At 46.1% G+C, this 21,715-nt stretch overlaps 1 protein-coding gene across 5 annotated transcripts in view; it reads right to left on the minus strand.

The window, feature by feature from the left end:
- Window positions 1-21,715, minus strand: part of DGKZ (diacylglycerol kinase zeta) — a 124,935-nt gene that overhangs the window by 94,833 nt on the left and 8,387 nt on the right. The window contains exon 1 of one of the 5 annotated variants that reach the window (XM_033149054.1): window positions 10,254-10,574. The exons of 1 other annotated variant lie outside the window; for it this stretch is intronic. In XM_033149054.1, coding sequence (XP_033004945.1) covers window positions 10,254-10,315 — 62 coding nt within the window. In that variant the 5' untranslated portion in view covers window positions 10,316-10,574. Of the gene's footprint in view, window positions 1-2,583; window positions 3,161-10,253; window positions 10,575-21,715 lie in introns of those variants that run through there. 3 more of the 5 variants (XM_033149032.1, XM_033149043.1, XM_033149064.1) reach the window with 3 other exon arrangements.

Raw genomic sequence — 21,715 nt, forward strand, 5'->3', positions numbered from 1 at the left:
GGAAGGCAAACAGCACTCATGGTCAGCTCAGCCCAGAAAGTGGGGCTTCTGGCAGCAGCAGCAGCAGTAATAGTGAGGACTTGCTAGCCATCCCCCATCAGCTGCCTACCTGCAACTGGGGTGGCATTAGGGCATTAGATCTGCTGGTCCCTCCAGCTTCTCCTGAAATGGCTTGGTCTGTGACTGGACCAGCAGCATAAGGTAACTGCAGCCAGTGAGCTCTTGTCCCAGTGGCAACATGGGCCCCATGAAAGCAGCCCCCAAAGCAGTGAGGTTCAGCCTTAGCTGGCCTCAGAGAGAGAGAGCACACAAGCGAGCGTTACTCCGTCTTCCCATTCTCTCCAGTGTTTAAAGGAGATAGGGTTTGCATGAATCCATGGCGAAATATATAATATGTGACTTGGCTTACTTTCTTGAGCAAACGTTTCTGCATACGTTTTGAGATTTCTGCCATGGATTCCCCGATTGTCTTCAGGACTAGTTTCAGCTTTCTACAAAGTCTTCTAAATAACTCAATAATATATTGCCTATACTTTGTAAAAATCCCATACACACTAATGGTGTGTGCATGTACCGGTATGTGTATTTCTATCAGCCCGTGGCTGAGTTCACCTGCTTGAGTTATCTGCTCACTTTTAGCTCTTCCTTTATACTTGTGGCACTCTTGCAGCCTAGATTATGTTAGCCATCACAAATCTTCCAATCATGGGAAGCTTGGTGTCAGGCCACTTGTCAGTGCACACAAGAACGGCACACCAAGGGATTCCTGAACTGTGGTCATGGTGTGTCTGTGGATTTGTGGTTGAAGATGAAAGATGGCACAGCCATCGTATTAAATGTTAATTCTGGTTTTTAATTGTGTTTATATCACTTCCTTTATTTCTGAATCACTCAGCATCCAGCACAGTGCATTGCACTTGCTACAACAGGCAAAAAATAACTAAGCAGCCCCCCAAGAACCTCAGCAGTTTTCAAGTGATCTGTGAGACAAAAAATGTAGGGAACCATGCTGTACACTAAAGAAAGTGTTTTCTGTGGGTTCACATTCCTATACTGTGTGACTTTTCCAGCTGACAGATTCTGGGGCCCAGGTTTAAAAACATAAAATCTCCAAACCTGAAATCTGCCACTGTTGTCCAAGAAGCAACACAGAGATTACAAAGAGAGTCCCTATGGTATAGGGGTTAGAATGCCAGGTACCAGTGTTAAAATCCCCACTCTGCCATGAAATTTACAGGGGGACCTTGTGCTAATAGCGCTCTCTCTCTCTCTCTCTCTCTCTCTCTCTGTCTCCCTAACCTACCTCACAAGGTTGTTGTGAACATCAAATGGCCAAGAATAATAATAATTTATTATTTCTACCCCGCCCATCTGGCTGGGTTTTCCCAGCCACTCTGGGCAGCTTCGGCTTCCAACAAATATTAAAATACATTAAAAGAAAGGAAATGGCCCGCATATGTTTGGCTCTAATGATCAGCCTTTACAGCAATTTAAACCCAAATCTTCCGTCGTTCCACATAATTCCAACCCATCTATCACACTGTTCCACCAATTGATGCTCCGTGATCTAGGCCAAGCAGAGAACCATGTATTTCACCTCCAGCTCCTTGGAGGAAAGGCAGGATACAAACGTGAAAGTTGTGTTTGAATATAAGATCAGTATTTCCAGTTATGTTACACAGGGCCTGAGGGCAAACAGCACATTGGAAAGGACAACCCTAAGAACCATACAAATACAGTAGTGTGCCTGGCAAGGGTGTTTCTTCTTCCCTGATACCACCTCCTCCATTTCTGTCTCCCAGACAAATAGCAACAACCCAGTTCCTTCCAGGATTTAGGTGCCACGAGGGAATAGCAAGCTCAGTGTCACAATGAGGCAGAAGGCTACAGCCTTTGTTTTTGTAACCTCAACTAGTTTCAAAAGCTACTACTCCTTGTCAACAGGCAGTGACGCCCTGGGACATTTTGTGAAGCACTTGGTGGAGGCATGGGGTGGGTGGGTAGCCATTAACTTTTCCCACAAAAACGGGGGGGGGGGGAGGCACACACACACTACAGATATAACAACACGTTCATTTGTTGAATGAATGTGCTCAAGGATTAACCAGTGAGAAATGAAAAATAGTTTTTGAGGGATAAGAACAAGAGCAGCACTTAATGTTTACAGTTTACAATGCGGGTCAATGTTTTAGATGCTCCCCAAGACAAGGAATATGAATAGGCAGGGACAACCCTTGAGTGCATCCTCCCGCACCTACAAGTAACCATGACGCTCTACCTTCCTTCCTATTAATTCGCAGCACCCACCAGCTCTTGATACCGCGCGTTCAAAAACCCCAACGCTGCAGGCTGGAATCCCGGGCTGCTTGTCTCATTGTACACTGACGCTGAGAAAACGGGGAGCGGGCAGAGAAGAGGGGAATCAACTCCACACGTTCCATGAGTCCACTCCGGCTCCCGAGTACGGCGGGGAAGTTAACCGGACTGACGTGACGCGCCCCAGGTGGGAATCGGGGCACCCCGGCGTCACCCAAGAACGGGGACCTGCGCCCCATTTTTTGGAGAGCTCTCCCACCCGCTCACCTGCGGCCGAAGATCTTAAGCCCCGTAAACCTCTTCTTGCTGTGCCTCCGCGCGGGGACCTTCTCCGGCTCCGGACACATGGAGCTCTCCGAGCTAGCGGAGGACGGCGAGCTGGAGCAGGCGGTGGCCGCCGCCGCGGCACCACCACCACCGGCAGTGTCGCCGCCGCCCAAGTCCCTCTCGTTGCCCTCCTGCGGCTCCATGCGCCTGCCGGCTGCGCTGCTCGCTCACCTGCCCGGGAGGACGCCAGTCATTCCCGCGGGACAAGACGGCGGCGATCGGGCTCACAAGGAAGCGGAGGCGGAGGCAGCCTCTCACCCGAGTCCATGAATCCGCTGCCAAGGCGGGCGAGAGGCGGAAAGCGCCGCCAGGCTGCTTCGTCCGGGGGCTAATCTGCGGGGCAGCTCCCCAAGAAACAGCAGCAGCAGTCAACTGGCGCGCCACAGCTTCGCGCGTCCTCGCGGTGGGCGCTGCATGCCCGGCTCAGCCCTCGGCTGCGATCCCCGGCGCGCCTCGTCGGGAAACTGGAGCGCTGCAGGAAGTATCAGCAGCAGGCAAGGTAAGCGCCCGAGGACCCCAGATAGCTGCCCGGGAAGCTGCCTCCTCGCAGCCCGCACACCCAGGCAAACGCAGGCGGCCAGCTCCACCTGCCGTTCCCACGTGCGCACTGCATGCGCAGCAGCCGGCGGCAGAGCGAGGGGCGGGTCGGAATAACAGCCGCCGCGCAGGGAAGGCCTCGAGGAGCAGGGGCCCTCCCCCTCCAGGCACCCGGCGGGAGAAACAGAACGGACACACGGACATCTCTCTCCTCAAGGAAGACTAGGGCACAGATCTGGGTGCAGCAGCGTGGCCTGTGCAACTGTAGGGGTTAGTTGCATCCGTGGGCCCGGGGGAACCGCAAGGCAGCGAGGGAATTCCATCTGGGATACTGGCCTAGGACTGTGGCCCAAAGCCGGCGGGTTGGTTGGTTGGTGGCAGCGCCACGGAGTGACGAAGAAGTGCTTTTGCTCTAAGCATCTGGATTTGTCGGACCTAGCAGGGTGGTATCACCGTTCTGCCGCTGCTAATGAAAGCCTGCCGGCTCATTTGCAATCTCAGGCCACGCGCCTGAACAGAGCAAACAGATTGCAATACTTTATAGGGAATGGAAGATAGAGAATATGTACTCAAACAAAAAGTTCCATTGGTTTGGACCAAAAACACAAAGCTAAGCATGAATCAGGGGTGCCAACTTGAATAAAATATTGTGCCCCACATACACACACTATTTGAATGGGAACACACATCAATTTTGTGGGTGTCCAGCCCCCTCAAATATTTTATTGTGGGGGCTGAAGCCCCCACGGCCCCCCAAAATTGACTCCTATGGCATGAATGCCTCATTGCAGACAAGAACTTTTGGCACTGCAAAGGCACTTGGTATCAGTTACCTATGGAAATATCCCTGCAAAGCAATTTGAGGTCTCCCCCGTGAGCCAGGACTTGGCTTGTTTGGTTTGTGCCTCCATTGGTGAAAACTAAAGACATCAAGTGTCTCCAAGCAAATTTTCACATTTTGTGTATTTCCCTACTGCTGCCTTTAGCCTAAGCCAGGGGTCAGCAACCTGCAGCTCTTTTACACCTTTGCCGCGGCTCCAGGGCTCCGGGGCGGATACGCCTGTCCACTTCTCCAGCTGGCCAGCGGCAGTGGCCGCCCTCCAGCTGGCCGGCGGCCCACCCTCCGGAGGCTGAGGGCGCTGCTGCTGTGCTGCTCTGCTCATGCGTCGTGCCTCGTTTCTTCCAGCGCAGGCGCAGCAGCAGACAGCAGCAGTTTCCCTCCGGAGGTGTGGCTGCTGCTGCTGGCGTGGAGCTGCTGCTGGCTGCTGCGTCGAGGCGACGACGAGGTAGGCAGCTGCGGGCTGGGCCAGGGGCGGCTGGTGGCGGGCAAGGGCGAGGGGGGAAGCCCTCTTTTTAAAAATGGTCGAGGAAGCGGCGCCTGTTTCCCTGCCGCTGCCTCCTTCGCTCCTGGTTCCGCTCGCAGCCTCAGACCGCGCTCTCGCAGGCCCGCGTCTCTCTCCGCCCCGGAGCAAGGCTGGGACGCCCCAAAAGGTTGCAGTTTTTCCTCTGTCCTGAGTGTGTGTTAGGGGAGCCTTGACAAAGCACCCGTTGGCGTGGAAGAGAGGAGTCCTAACTTGGATCTGTGTTCATGTGCAAAATCTATCGCCATTGTCATTAAGGGGGCAGGGAACTCCCCTAAAAAGGTTTGAACACTATGAACTACTACAGCCACCTGTATGCAAGTCAGCATAAACATCACAGGCTTCTCTGATGCAATTCTGTGCTTTATTTAGCAAGAGAGGAAGTTGGAAGAGGTGAGCATAGCCTCTGGTCTGGAATATTAAGGGTAAAAGACACTAAGATTATTGTAAAAGCCAGCAGTCTTCAATTAGACATGGGACAAACATTTAACACAAGTGTGCAGTTGAGGACTCATTTTTTTAAAAAAAACAACAACAAATCAAATATTTGTATGCTGTTGCAACCCACCTTGGATCAGGCTGTGACCTGGTAGTGGTCCCCAGGGTGGATAAAAATGAATGATTTAAAATAAAAATAAAAAATTGGATTTTTTAAATTTAAATCGGATTCTTAAAAATAAAATGCAGTGTCATATTTGTTTTAAATGTCACAATGGTTTTGCGGCTCCCAGTTGTTGTTTTTTCCTTCGAAAACGGGTCTAAGTGGCTCTTTTTGTCTTAAAGGAATTTATTAAAATTTTCAAATAAAAACAGAAAGCAAAACAAACAATAACATAGAAAAACATACAACATACCACTACAAACCACTACAAAACAGAATACAACATACAAATTACCCTAACTAAAAAAAAAATAGACACGAATTTCAAAATATACTAAACTTATTCAAATCTTACTTTGTGGACTTCCTCAAACCCTCTCTTCAGTGTTCATTTCAAATATACTTTAGTAACTTTATAACAACTTTAAATCTTCTTTAAAAACTTATCTACCTCATTATCCATCTCTAATACTCATAACTTATTTTAATAATACAAAAAATCTTAATGCCTACATCTACCTCAAATCTCCTATTTTAACTTAACCTATTATTGCTGTCGCCTCAACTGTCCATTGATTCCATCAAATCTCTATCTTTTCGCGTTTCTTTAGATAATCTTTAAATTTCTTCCATTCTTCTTGCACCTTTCCCCCCTCTGGTCACGGAGTTTCGCTGTCAGTTCCGCGAGATCCATATATTCAATCATCTTGATCTGCCAATCTTCAACGGTTGGTAAATTTTCAGTTTTCCAATTTTTTGCAATCAAAATTCTTTTTGTCTTAAAGGTTGCAGACCCCTGGCCTAAGCTGCCCTCTGTAATTCCTGGAGCCTAGCCTTCAGCCTTATGTGAGCGCAATGTGGAACATTATGAACGACCCAGGGTGCAACTTCCTCCTAGAGGCTTCATTATCCTGCTTCTCTGGGATTCCTCCCTGGAATTTCCAGATTAGATTAGACAAATAGAACCTGCAACAACAACAAAAATTGACTTCCTAGCAGGGTTCCTGCCAGCCATCAAGTAATGCTCTCCTCCAGAATGCTGTGTTGCATTATATTTCACTCTGCACCACCATGTTTTTGTTTTCTGACTGACGCTCAGCATTCCATGGATACCAAGAATGCTCAGTCACCATAGGGCTGTTCTTTAAAGGTGTGCCCCATTAATTGTGGTATTTTCAAAAGCGTTTTCAGTTTGGTTGGTTGGTTGGTCGGTACTTCTGCAATCCTTGGGGTACATAAAACACAGGAAGCTGCATTATACTGAATGAGACAATCGGTCCATCTAGCTCAGTATTGACCACGTTGACTTGGTAGCATTTCTCCAGGGCTTCAGGAGGGAGTCTCTCCCAGCTCAATCTAGACTGGGGTTGAACCTGGGACCTTCTGCATGCAAAGCAAAGGCTCTAGCACTGAGCTATGGGCCTCCCCCCAAATATACCAGTCATTCTGATACCTCTTCTTGTTTTTCTGTGGTTCTGTTTTGGCTTCATTTCTGTTGACACTCATCACTTAATTTCACTAACATGGAAATGATTAGATTTGCATTCCCATCTTCTTCAAAACTCTCAGCTCTTTTGATTAATTATCTTTCTGTTTGAAGTTACACTTGTGTGCATCTATTTTGCCTTATGTTGTGGCAGTTCTTCGTAGCAGCAGGGCTGTATTTGAGCAGCACAAATCCCAGTTTAGGCTTACAATCGGTGTCACACTATAAACTGGAATAGGACAGAACAAATTGCCCACAACATAACAAATTGTGGCCCACAAAACATTAGCTTGTTAACTTCCTGCTCATGCCAGGAAGAATGCTTGTGACTTGCATTTAGAAACATCTTGAGGGAGTCACAACAGGAGCCTGATACAGCAAGTTTGGTTCCTAGCTATATCAGAGAAGCTGACACAAAAAATTCACTTGTTCAAGGGCTAAACAAAGCAAGACACATTCTATTCAGTGTGGTTTAATTTTTTTTTATTAGGGGCAGATGGGGCTCGTCAACCTTCTCAGTACAGTGGTACCTCTAGTTGCGGACTTAATCCGTTCTGGGGTGCCATTCACACCCCAAAAAGTCCACAACTAGAGTGCTTCTTCTGTGCATGTGCATGGCGCAATCGAGCACTTCTGCGCGTGCACGAAGCATGCAGATCACTTCTGCGTGGGCGGCAAACCCAGAGGTAAACACTTCCGGGTCTGCCGCGTTCGTAAACTGAAAGTCGGTAAGAAGAGTGGAATGCAACATGAGGTATGACTGTAATGGAATGCCCTCCCATCAGATGTCAAACAGATAAACAATTATACAACTTTTAGAAGAGATCTGAAGGCAACCCTGTATAGGGAAGTTTTTTATGTTTGATGTTTTATTTTGCTGGAAGCCGCCCACAGTGGCTAGAGCAATCTAGTCAGATGGGCAGCATATTGTTATTTATTGTTGTTGTTGTTGTTGTTGTTGTTGTTCAAAGAGCTATAGCATAATAGGCCCTTTATCTTGCACAAAGCCCACACCCCCTGCTTTGTAATCTCTTAAACTGTGAGGCTGGATTTCTGGTTCCTGACTGTGACACAGCCAATACAGCTTTGCTTCAACTGAATATGCTCAGTATGTGCTTGTTTAAAAAAAAAAAGTTTGGGTTCTTCCAAGGACTACATGAGTTATATTTGATCTAAGATTTATTTTTCTGCCTCTTTACATAGTACAGTGGACACTTGGGTTGCGAACATGATCCGTGCAGGAGGCGCATTCGCAACCCACAGCGTCCGCAACCTGCAGTGCCATGTCTGCGCACACGCGGGTTGCAATTTAGAGTTTCTGCACGAGCACCGAAACCCAGAAGTAACTCGTTCCAGTACTTCCGGGTTCAGCACAGAGCACAACCTGAAAACGTGTAAGCCGCAGTGTTCGCAACATGAGGTATGACTTTATCGTTTCATTGAAAGCCTTAAAAAAAAGTTGGCACAACCCTAGCGTGTGTTTTGACATCTTGTGCACACAGAACCTGGCAAGAAAAGGAGGTTGCCTGGTCCAGCCCATCAAGTCTTCCCAAGGGGAAAATAATCTCATACAGAGTACAGAACTATTATCCAAGTTTACAAATCTCCAGTAGATCTCTTACCCAGTGTTATAAATCTCTGCTGTCTCAGAGGTCCTATAAGTGCAAGAGCAATCAGCATGAAGACACCACTTGGATTACGAAAGAGTTTAGGTGCTTCAAGCAAAAAGCCAGGAAAAGAAAGATGGAGAAGGGTGGGAATCCCGAGTCAACCACTGAACAGTAATGTGAAAAAATGTATATCCCCAAATATGGTAGCCACATCCACTCAGGCTGCCCTTGAAGACTTTTCAAGGAGCAAATGTTCTTATAATAATAATAATTGTATTATTTATATGCCACCCATTAACATAGCCAAAATCAGATTATGCATGGTGTAATTGGAGTGATTGCCCCGGGGGCTGTGCCTTTCATTATTATTATTTTTTAAGTAAATCTCTAGTCCTTCCAGAAGGCAAGTTATTAATCAAAATGTGACTGCAGATAAAGAGTTTCCTGAAGTCAGGGACACAGGTTTTGCATTGCTGTGTTTCATCATGCCACTGCTTTAAAAATCCTTGCCATTTCATGAGACAGAGCAGAATGAATCGTACTCGAGTTATCCTTGCAGCTTGCCCAGACCAACTCCGATGTTCTCGGGAGCATTCAACTAAGAAACCATTCCATCTGCATGAGTGCTCTCAAGGGGATATATTCAGACATCTGCAGTGGGTCACAGGGTATGTGTGTGACGGAAGATGCAGTACAGTGTGGTAGCAGAGTGGAACGTATGGAGGGAACAGCAACACATTATGTTTGTGGCTAGACATTCCTCTCTCTCTCCATCCCACTGCTTCTTGCTTTGAATGCCAGGTAGTTTCTTGCTGTCTGTTTTGCTTTCCCCCTCTCAGCTAGATCTGGTATTCAAAGGCCTACCACTCTGTGGTTTTAGAAATTGAAAGCTACGTACCACTTTGCCGTATCACTCAACATGCAGACTATTTATGCTCACCAAGGGAGATGGTGACTTCACCTAGGAAACCCACACCTGTTCCCTGGAAATGGGAGCAGCTGTCAACATCATCACTCCCTCAAACCCACACAACACACACACACCTCCCCCCCCTTTTTTTTGCAAAGCAAATGAACTTCACAGCCAGCTCCTTCCTTCTCCTTAAGTTTTCACACATCAGCTCACTGGGAGCCCAGCATAGAAGCAAGCCAGGCCAGCTCAATACATTTTGGCAAGATAGCAGCGCACACACCTATTCCATGTACAGAAGCCAACTGGGCAGGCAGCTAAATCTTACTTTCAGTACCGGCAATGGGGTAGCACCCTCTACACAGCACCAGAGCGCAGCACGCTAGTGTCAAGGGTGCAGAGCAGATTGTGTGGCACCCTCTTCTCGGTCCACTCCTCGCCCCCTCAGCATCTGCCACCTGAAGTGACCGTCACACAACATTTACATGCCACTTGTCAATACCTCAAAGCAGTTCACAGAAATAATACAATTTCATCAGTAAAAATGTTCTGCCTGACAACAGTGTGAGCCCTGGATGGGAGCAAGTTTGGAGAGCATGGGGGGGGGGGGGAGATATCATTGACGGAACGCTTCCAGTTCCAACCACAAAAAAGTGACAGGGGGAGAGCCCAAAACACACCCTCCTTACTCCCCACAACAGTATCTAGGAAGAAATAAGGATACCCCCTTTGCAGCTCCATCATGACAATGACTTCTTGAGGGGAAAACATTCAGGAGTCCTGGAACCGCATTTGCCCCCCCCCCATCCGCCCGCATTTTCTCTCCTGCATCCTACCAGCCTCTCGGATACACTGTATGTTAAAGCCATTAGCACCAGGAGGAGGAGGAGCAGCCTGGCCGCCTTGTCCCCTACTCCACACAGGCCTCCCTTCCTCCACGCAGGCGGCGAATGGCCCCAAGGGGAGGAAGGGATTCCATGGCAAAGGCCCTTTCCCTCCACAATAGCAGGATGTAAACAACAGCTCTCCGTGCGAGAGACCAGGGCGTCAGCCCAGACGGCGAGAGGAAATCAGCAGAGTCCCAGCCTTGGCCGGCCGGCAGTACCTGGCGGCGGTGCTTTTCCCGGGGGGGCTCCGCGGGACATCCCACGACCGGTGCCACCACATCTGCCCTTCGGGGACAGGCAGGTCGTCCTCAGACCACCTCGGACTTCCTCTGCGCCGCCTCGCCGCCCCTCTTCTCGCGGCCGGGCTGCGGAGTCATTCCCGGCAGGGCAGACCCTCGCCAGCAGCTCCTTGCCATCAGGTCCGATGCGCGGGGCACACTGGCTTTGTTCGCGCGCTCTCTCTCCACCCTGTTCCTCTTTTTATGGGCTTCCTGAAAGGGTAGCAGGCAGCCTGAGACGGCCGCCGCCGCCGCTGCCGCTGCCGCACCACGCTGTGCAAAGCATACACGCGCACCGATTCCCAGCCCTGAGCAGCCCACGTTGCTTCTCTCAGGCGAGAGCAGCCTCGACGCTGAAGCCTCTCTGCTCAGACTTAGGCAAGTGGCAACAAGTTCCCGTCGTACAAGTCTCTCTCGGGTGGCGAGAATTCTCCCTCAGGGCAGAAGCGCCTCCTTACGACAGTGGAGGAAACTCCTCACAGGCTTTCCCGCGTTGGGAAATGGCCATCTGAATGCGTTAGGTCAGCTCTGGCAACACACCACAGAGACGCCATGGTATTCCCTCGCTTTGGGAACAACCAGAAACACACGCGCTCGCTCCCCTTTCTGTCCCTTGCCCTGCTAACCAATGAAAGGCGTCGGCGTACTAAACACTTTGACCTAAGACGTTTGGCTGCCTCATGGGGGGGGGGGGACAGCTAAGAGCACCCCTTCTCAGCACCAGATTTAGGGTGGGGTGGGGCAGATCCCCTGCACAGGGTGCCAAGCCGAAGGGGCTCAAAATTGAGAAAATGCATAATTGAGAAGATCCATTTGGGGACGCCAAAGTCTGGCCTTGCACAGTGTGAGGAAATACCGGTAGATCTTTTGGGCCTGATTTGTTAAGTCTTGATGAGAAACTGCTGGGATTCCTGAGCACAGGTGACCCTTATTAGGCCTTCCAGGCTAAAGCTAATGAGGGTGGGTGATCCAAACACCATGATGGGAGGGGTGAGTGCTCATTATCTTCAAAGCTCTACCAATTAAGCCCTATGATTGGGCATATCAGGTCTTATGATTTGGGTCAGTTTTGCTTAAACTCGGGGTTTGGGCTATTGTAAGACAGCTCTCATCTGCAATGATCACTGCTACTGGTCATGCTGCCAAACTGAATTCTGTTCTATGCTCAGAAACCTCTTGCTCAACTTGCACCACCTTGAGTGCTAGCTAATTAATAACCAGACAAGACAGTCTTGTTGCTTTCTTTGCTTCTGGGTAGCTTTAACTTGTGTTGTCATTTGAAGCCTTTTTCTTCGATGAACCTTGTTTTTTAAATAAAGTTTTTTATGTGTTTTTGAAGAATGGCTTTTTGTTTGAGCTCCTGGACCTGTTAACCTTTGCTGCACCTTAGAGACTGGCCTTTCCTCACACACAGGGTGCCATATTACGAAATATTACCAAAGTCCACCCCTGCCCCTCTCCTAGGTAAAGGTACATAGTACCAGTGCTATTTTTCTAGAAAAAGTGGTGCAGGAGCTTACCACGAACTTCTCCCTTGTTCTCTTAGAATGGCAATTATTGTAAATTAATTTGGAGGTTGTATTTAGCACTAGTCAGATTAAATCAAATAAACAAGGAATATTCGGTGTTATGTTGGAGGGGGTGCCAGGAAACAGGGAATTATGTTCACATGTGGTGGGGGTGTAAATATGTAAAAAATAATAATTGGAAAGTGTGTTTAAGGAGATAACAGAAATCACTGAGTTAAAGCTGATGAAAAGTCCAGAGGTAGCATTATTATCACTTTATGATGGGGTGGAAGGTTCACAAGCTATGAAGGACTTGCTCACAAATTTATTGACAGCTGTGCAAATTATTATAGCGTGGAAGTGGCAAGCAGAATATAAAATTGAAGAATGGTATAAAGAGGTGTTATAGCGTGGAAGTGGCAAGCAGAATATAAAATTGAAGAATGGTATAAAGAGGTGTGGGATATAGCTATTAATGATAAATTAACTTGTGCCATTAAGGTAAGACAGGGAATATGCAGGAGAAATGATTTTGAGGAGATATGGAGGGTGTTTGTAGAATCTGGACTGTTAAAACACAAAGAGGTGTTTTAGTTTTGGGTGGTTGGATAGTTGTAATGGAATGGTCTCGGTGGTGGGGTGCACATCTTTATTCTTATTTATTTATGATTATTACTTTGTAAAAAAAAATATTTAAGAATGTGTTAAAAAAAAAAAGATTGGCAATGGTGCCCACCTGAGAGGTGCCAGATCTGAGTTCTGATGAGCTCTGGTTGAGAAAAAAAAGCCCTGCATAGTACCAAGGCTGGCCAAGTTATTTTGGCACCTGAATCAGAAAATCCCACAAGCACTCTTTCCCAGCAGAAAAAATAAACTATTACTATAACTAACAAGTTGCTTGTCCTCTGTGATGCCCAAAATCAGCTGCCACCTCGCTCTGACTTTTACCTAGCACTTTAAATATGCTTTCTATGGACTCGTCTGCACTAAACATTTAAAGCAGTATTATACCACTTTAAACAGTCATGGCTTCCCAACCACCACTACCCAGTAATTCTGGAGGCTGTAATTTGTCAAAGGTGCCGAGAGCTGTTAGAAGAGTCTTATTCCCCTCAGAGAGCTACAGTTCTCAAAGTGGTTGAACAATCAACGCCTCTTCCCAGGGAACACTGGAAGTCGCAGCTCTATGTGGAGCATGGGGGTCTCCTAACAAATCTCAGTACCCTTAAACTGCAGTTCCCAGGAGTCTTTGTGGGAAGCGGTGATGGTTTAAAGTGGTGCGTTACTACCATAAATGCATAGTGCAGATGGGGGCCGCCCAGGTTACTGTCTTTGCTGTCACAGCAGCACCGGAAGGCAGGTCTCTTGTTATTTCTATGTTATAAAGAAAGGAACTGAGGTTGAGAGGTGTGACATTTGCCAAAAGGTCAATGTTCATGGTGGAAAAGAAACTTGTACCTGTACCCTGATCGAAGTCTCACAGAGTTGTAGAAGATGGCCAAATGCAAAGTTTGCATACAAAGCGGCTTCTTCCCCCCCCCCCCAAAAATGGCACACTTTCAGTTTTAGCAATCGCCCTACCACCACCTACATCAATAAGAGCCATAAATTTAAACGAAAAGAGCCCACCAAAACGTTCTAATTCCTTCAAAGATATGAAGGGAGTGTTGTATAAGACAGAAGACAAGTGAAGGAGCTAAATGGCGGACCCAAGAGTGAAATTAGATATTATTTTATTCACATCTCCAGTCCTTGCTGGCTGATTCCCCCTTGCCCTAATAAGTAACCAGTACAGAATGGGACTGTGGTGTGAAAAGAAAGTTTTCTTTATCTTTAGATGAACACTTTTAGTATTTCTATTGTTATTTTTTAATGCATTTCTTGTTTTATAATTATATTTATATTTTTATTCTACCGTAAATTAATTTAGGACGCCTTTTGAATGTTGTGAAATGATACATAAATATAAAAAACAAAACTAAAACTAAGCTTTGCCCTGCCTCAGGCTTGATCTAAATCAGAAAAGGGCATACTTGCAATTTGTAATAAAACAAAAGTATTATTTTCTGGTGAAGGCAGATCTTGCCGCAATAACACATGGGTTCATTTCTTCCCTGCTGAAAAACGGTCAGAAACCTCTGCTGGCACAAGAATGCAACAGGTAGGGTGCTGAAGGGACCACAATTTGGATCTTCATGTTACCGGAACATCTGAATTGCGTCAAGTTCGTTGGCACCCCAACTTGTTTTCAGATCCGTTTGAAAGTGCTAGTTTTGGCCTTTAAATATCTAAATGGTTTAGAACGCGGACTGTGCTTTATTGATTATTGTTGTATTTTGATTGTGTGCAGCTTTGAAAATGCTGTGAAACTGAAAGGTATGAAAAAAACACCTAAGCTACATTTCCCAGCTCTATCTTGTAAAACAAATATAACAGACATAATTTTAACTAACCCTATACTGTTCTACGGCCTCCTCCAGAATTTCGTAAGATTTCATAGGAAAACAGGTGCAAAGTTTAGTTTACAGGGTTCATGTGACTTAGCTAAAACTCCATGAGGAATTGAAAGTATCAAGAACAGAAAGTAGAAGAGAAAGGCTCAATAAGTGAGTAGGAAGTAGTGGTGGTAAGAATGACCCATATTATATCATCTGATGAGTGATGAACAGGATGATTCTACCATCCTGATGGCTTTCCAGCACCAACGGGGAACAGAAAGACCTTTATTTTCACATTCAGACCACAAAGCACCAATACACAAAGGAACCTCCCATTCTAAAACTGCGAACAGAATGCTAATGAATTTTCTTACAAATAATTGTCATCGTGACCTTATATATGTTACCATTTTATTTTTAAAAAGTTAATTCTTTTTAAGGTTTGAAAGGATCAATGACAGAAAAATAACAACCCTTTTCTGGTTTTCCAACTCTATAGGAAACATTGTTAAAGGGAAAGGATGAAATACTGTACAGCTTGAGCACGCCTATTACAAGAATTGTCAATAAACAAAGCTGCATATTACATGCATAGTATTATAGGCACTAAGCAATATCACAATAAGATGTCCACACCTATGTCATTAATGATACCGGCAATTTATTTCATTTATATCTCAGGCCGTAGTTTTCAGAGCAACTCACAGCAGCACATTGAAGCTTTGGGGTGCTTTAAATAATGGTGCTGCTAGATAATTAAAATGCTTAATGTGAAGCATTTTAAGGAGTGCACTAGGCTATGATGTTGAAAGAGCCATAGCTTACAGTGGCAGCGGCAGAAGCGGCACCAACAGGAGACTGGCTCCAACTGTATCTACAGAAACAGTTGCACTAAGAAGGGTGTTTCCCGTTGATGTACAGCAACAATTCTCAAACATTCTCCCCTGAGGACCACTTGAAAATTGCTGTGGGTCTCAGTGGACTACTTAATAAACTGTTGTTCTACAAATTAAAGCACATACATAATTTATGTTTTAATAACTACAGTCTTGCCTTTGTAAAGAGATGGATCTGCCTGTTTTGTTGAGCAATGCACTGTGATCACTGTCACCAAGGGGGGGGGGGAATACTGTAAAAAGTGCAGCTGTTCTTGACTGTTCCACAACTTTTCCTGAATAGAGCTCATGAGCCACAAGTTGTCCACAGAACACAATCAGAGGCAGATTTTAGGCTCTAAAATTCAGTGTGTGCCCCCCCCGTCCCCCCACCTCTCACGCTCTGTTCTGCAGCATTGTTTTGACGGCCCCTGCAGGGTGGTGGTGCCCAGAGCAACTGTACCAGTCACGCTACCCTAAAATCGCCTCTAACACAGTTTGAGACTTTCTGCTCTGTAAAGTACTCTTGTTGGGCCTCGGGCTGCCAGGTGGTATCAGTTTTAAGGAGTTTTAAGGATACTTGGGAAATTTCTTGCTACACACCTGCACATTTAAGAGACCATGCATGCTACATCTTGAACACATAACCCTTCATTAATAAACAGGAGAATGGCATTCAGCCTGTGCCAGTTCCAAACAGAATTGTAGAGTTATAAGGGACCCCGAGGGTCATCTGGTCCAACCCCCTGCAATGCAGGGATATTTTGCCCAACATGGGACTTGAACCCATGACCCTGAGATTAAGAGTCTCATGCTCTACCAACTGAGCCATCCCATGTGGGAGCATAACTGCTCAGTCTTCGCTGCACAGTGGTAGGGGAAAGGTGCCTTTTCTGGGGGCACTTAATGTGTTTAACTGTGTCCTGCAGCACTGAACATGGAATGTAGAAAATGCTGCCTTATGCACATGCCTTTGTAGCATTTTAAACCATGCTTCATTATGATATAACAGACTCTCTGAGAGTACATTCTTACTGGCTTAAGATCTGTAGGTTTTTAATTGTGTTACATGCATTGCATGTATCATAACACAAGAGTTTCCCTTTAACAACAAATTAGAACGTATGTACTACTTTAGAATGTATGTATCACTTTAGAATGTTTAAGCTTCCTCCTATGCATTTTCTCAGCATCATTCAGTGGCAATGAAAATATTTGGAACTGCAGGTGCAGGTTTTTGCCAGAAGATGGTGCAAGGTTCCATAATGGAAAGGTGAGTTGTGGGGGATGCATGGCTTGTCAGAACATTGATTGAGGCCATGTAGAGATTGTGAATGGTGGGCGGTGAACCCACGAAGAGCATGACTGAACCCAAGCTGCTCTGGTTATCAGAATAGAATGTTTCTGTCATCTACAAACCCTTCTGACACATTTAGAATTTCTCACAATGCCTGCTTTTGAATCTCTTAACTGTTATTTCGCTGCTGTTTCTCCAAAAGCTGCTTTTGTTGTCTTTCGAAGGTCAGGTATGCACTAAAAAACGAATGAACACATACATTTCATGTCCCACCATAATCATTGCTAAACTTTTGAAGACCCTAAGCTGCATCAGTTTCACTCTGTGACAAAAGCCAAGGTCCCTGCTAGAATCTGCTGGAAGGCAAGAGAAATCCTGTTAAGAATTCTCCAGTTCCCAGTTCTCTTGGTGTGTTCATCATGGATAGCGATAATTCCTGAGAAGGACAGTTCTCCCATTCCAGTCCATCCATTTTTTTTCTGACCACAGAACGTACTGCCAATCCAAAATGTATACTGTACTGTCAAGCCTGTGCAATTTGCAAGGAACCTGGGAAATTCTGGGCAGAAGTTGGCTTGTTACACTTTCTTGCACAGAAAGATGGATAATATTATGACAAGCAACAGAGACCAGTTCAGTTGGCCCAGATAAGACAGCCAACAAGCACATATTTCAGAAAGGTTCCCACCATCCCGCCCACCTTATTGGGCAACCTGTAGATTTTTGGTGCTAGTCCTTCTCAATCAACAACAAATCGAGCATCAGCCAGTGGTTAGGCTAAGCCAGACAGATTGTTCCTGCCCTCCGTTATGCATCTGAAAATGCTAAGTGCAGGAAGCAGTGCCCACCAGCTGAGAGGGGAGGACAGAGCCATATGCAGCCTGGCAGAGAAGAACAAACTCCCAAGCAAAGGCCAACCGACTGAATGAAGAGGTGGGATTGGCAGGAAGAGAGCACAACAGAGATGTGCACCATGTGTCGGTTCCTGCAGGCTGCTCAATAATCCCTTTGGGAAAGTTTCCAGCCAAAGGAAGGAGGAAGCATTAGCAAGTGAAGCCATCTGCCAGGGGAAGAGGAAAAACATGGGGGCGACTACCTCCAAATTGTTCAGCTACCTAAACTATCTGAAGAAACAAGTGGGCTCAGAAAAGATCCTGACAAAGCCAGGCTCAAGCTGGGAGATGTAGCAGCCTCTTGCACTGGGGGAGTCAATCATGTACGGCAAGGCCTAGCCTTATTTTAAGAGGAAAAAGCAAGAGAAGAGTGAGCTGCAGTGAGTGCTAGTGAGACACAAAGTCAGAAGACTGCTAAAGCCTAGTACGTTTCAGAGGGTGCTTTCCCAGGCCCCACCACAGGCATAGGCAAACTTGGCCCTCCAGGTATTTTGGGACTACAATTCCCATCATCCCTGACCACTGGTCCTGTTAGCTAGAAATAATGGGAGTTGTAGTCCCAAAACAGCTGGAGGGCCGTGTTTGCCTATGCCTGCCCCGCCAGGTCTCACCAAGAATCCCAGAACCTGTGCCTTTCCTCTTTCTTTGTGCGCGCACACACACACACACACACACACACACTGCCTAAGTCACCAATTCCCTTGCCCTGTGCCCTGCTGGAACCCTTGCAAACTGGACTCGCAAAGAGCTGTGTCCAGTCATTACACATCAGCTGCTACGAATCTTTCAAGCAGCACCAGGCCTGATAATAATAATAATTAGGAATCTGCATCAGTGCCCAGCAAGTAATGCAAGAGTGTGAACTTGCTCCCTTTGGTGCCCATTGATTACCCACCTTTGCCAGAATTGGAAAATCCCACTCTTTGGGGGTTGTCAGTTGGCACCGGGTCTTGGAAAAAGCAGTGTTAAAGGGCAGCACAGCAGTTGTATTCATGAAGCACTGGCCTGTGAACACCATTTTTCTTTTCTTTAAGAGATGCTGAAACACAGGCTCACGTCAAAGAGCTGCAGACACAGATTGGTGGGAGCAAATGGGGATTTGATTATGCTATTCTATGAAGCCTGATTAACATGATTTAAAAAGGATTCAAAGGGAAGGCTGAGCCGGAAAGAACTGTTCATCAAACTCCCTTCCCATAAAGCATCCATCCCATCTGCACATGTCTTCCCACCTGGGAGCTGAGGATGTAACTCCTGCATCTCATTTCCCAGCCCACAAACACAATGACAGCAGCGTTCCAGGCTTCACCATTGTCAAAGTGGCACACAGCAAGGCCACTGAGACTTCATGCGATGCAGCAGCAGGGACAGCTCACAGTAGGAGCCCTGCATCCTGGCCGCACAAAGTGCCTTTGTTTAGCAGTATTGCACCTGTTTACGATGGGAGTGCTTGGCACAGGCCATGGCTACTGCGACAGTTCCAGAGAATAAAGAACTGTAAGGCATGGGGTACTGATCATGCTGAAGGAAATTATGAGGCGTTTGTGGATAAGATTCGAAATGGAAAGGGGAGTACATCCTAGTTGGCTCCAGCAGGGCAGGACTTTGGGGCAGATGTCTAGGGCTCGATTCAGCAGAATGACCAAGAGGGCTGATCAGCAGGGCTGTATTATCAGATTTTGAAATGAAGTAATACTAGCACCTAAAGGAAAGTGGGTAGGATAAGACCATTAAGTCCAGAGTCTGAAATTAGCTAACTGCACCACTGAGCACACCAAACCCTGTAGAGATAATTATCTTTCAATGTGATACAGTTGGCAGGTTGCAAGCTTTTGAGCTTTGTACTTCGTTCTGAAAACAACAATGCCAAGGTAATCCTAGTACTGCACAAAAGAAAGCTGACTTCTGCAGACCTACATATACTTTTGCACACTGTATTGTTCAACTAACCAAATGTGTGGCCTTTTCCTATTCTGGGGAAAGAGGGAAGTTTTGGAACTCACCTGGGCATATTTTAAAGGTCTAAACAGCCTATGTTTTCATGCTTTACTTTGCCGCATATTTTGTTGTTGTTGTTGTTGTTGTTGTTGTTTTATTTGTACCCCGCCCATCTGGCTAGGTTCCTCAAGCCACTCTGGGCGTCTTCCAACAAATATTAAAATACATTAAAATGTTATTTTAAATCTCTGCTGGGGTTCTCTCAGCAAAGAGTATTTCCCCCCAACTTGGATCCTGGTATCCAGGAATTCATTAACAGTCTGACAGATAGACAGACAGACAGACAGACAGACAGACAGACAGATATAGATTTCTCTTGCACCAACATAATGCACATTGGTGAAGGCATCTCCACCCTCTCTCTGATGTGTACAACATGCAAGACAGGAACGACCTTGCTGAATTTTAATCTGCTAATGTGTACATAGCCTCAGTTTACTGAAATGTCTTCAGGCTTTGACCAGTCACTTTCAAAACTATTTCTGAAGGTGCATAAAAGCTTGAAAGCTAAGTGTCTCTTATGCCAGGAACCGTTCATCTGGAAGCACCCTCAGGTTACTGAATTTGGCACTCCATAACAATGTCTGTGCTTGTTCTACCTGTGGAATAGCAGAATCATAGACTATATACAGTCCTGATCCTTGGGCTACAAGAGGTAGTGAAAGAGCTAGGGCTTTGCAAGTATTTCATTGGGTTTGTATAATAGATAGCAAGCTCATTGTACTAGGTTTTTCTTCCTCATACTCCTCCACCAATTTTTAGAAACATTCTCTGGGCTGTCTTGTGATCTTTCTTGTGATCTTCCTTATTTCTGTGCTTCTCCTCAAAACTTCAGAATCTGCAAACTCATGGTCTGAGCTTAAAAAGTGCTATATCACTCCATAAAACAGCTGAGTTTGTGGTTCTCATTGCAAAGGCATAAGTGATGTGTTTACATCAGCACAGACTACAATCCCACCACTGGTATTACAACACTTTCACCCTCCCTGCTGTGATAACTTGTCAAGCACGTGAAGACGAAAAAGAAACTCCAATAAATTGGGAACCAAGTTGTCATGACTTTGTGTAGTTAAGAAGTCCTTGTGGAAAATTACATTTTGTGCTTCAGTGATGGTTACATCACAGGAGCAACTATAGCGTGGGATCTGTTGAAAGAGATGGCTGTTTGGGGAAACGGGTGAATCTTCTAGAATTCAGAGAATGAGTATCTCTGGTTCATAGAATCATATAGTTGGGCTGTGTACACATTACCAGCTTGAAACACAGCTTGCTCATTCTTTTTCTCAGTTTGGATTGAAGCAAGTTTGGGGGGAAATGCATCAAAATGCAGCATTTCCTAACAAATGACAGGATAGAAGTGGCTTGTGGCTAGCATCATGTGTACACTGCTTCCTAAACCAGCAGTGCAAACCCACAATGGATGCAGGATCAATAGGAGTGTTGGCCCAGCCTTGGAAGACCTTTATTCCAAACTTCTTAATTCAGAATATCCTCTATCAGATGGAAGGGTGCCTAGCTTCTGCCTGAAGGACCTCGAGCAAGGGAGAGTGCCCACCACTGGCAAGTGCCCTCCATGTCAAACTGCTCTGGCCATCAAGAAGTTTCTTCCTAATGTTCCTCTGAAATCTACCCTTAACTCTGTTAAATATAACACTGCTCTCTGGGGCAGCCGGGGACAGGTATTTGCCCTCTTCTGTGTCACAGCCAAGTGCTGAAATAGGGCTGAAAATCAAAAGTGAAATACAGTGGTACCTCGGGTTACATACACTTCAGGTTACAGACTCCGCTAACCCAGAAATAATGCTTCAGGTTAAGAACTTTGCTTCAGCATAAGAACAGAAATCGTGCTCTGGCGGCGCAGCGGCAGCGGGAGACCCCATTAGCTAAAGTGGTGCTTCAGGTTAAGAACAGTTTCAGGTTAAGAACGGACCTCCGGAACGAATTAAGTACGTAACCAGAGGTACCACTGTAGTCTCCCTGATGTCCCTTCACCTACCACAGGAATAGTTGATAAGCCTGAGAGATAAGGGTAACAAGTAGGCTTATGTTCCTGCAACTCCTGACCTCTAGTGCTAGTGCTTACTAGGTAAACAAACCCATCTGTTTGTAACATAAGGTGTAGAGGTAAGGAGGCGGCCATGCAGGAAGAGTAAGGGATAGTAGATGAGAAAAGTGATGCTTAGCTCCATATGAAGGATCACATCAGGGGAAAGGGCCCAAAAGGGCATATAGAAAACCCTCGTCACACTTTTTGTTACATTTTGGTGGGTCCCAATAAAGACATTTCCCAACAGCGGATTTTGGGAGTTTATTATCCGCTGAGTATTCACAGGAAGACACAAGCATTTTTAAGCCAAGGAACAATGGATGAGGAAAGCATAAAAAGCATATCT

The sequence above is a fragment of the Lacerta agilis genome, chromosome 1, assembly GCF_009819535.1.
Source record: "Lacerta agilis isolate rLacAgi1 chromosome 1, rLacAgi1.pri, whole genome shotgun sequence".
NCBI classification, from domain to species: domain Eukaryota; kingdom Metazoa; phylum Chordata; class Lepidosauria; order Squamata; family Lacertidae; genus Lacerta; species Lacerta agilis.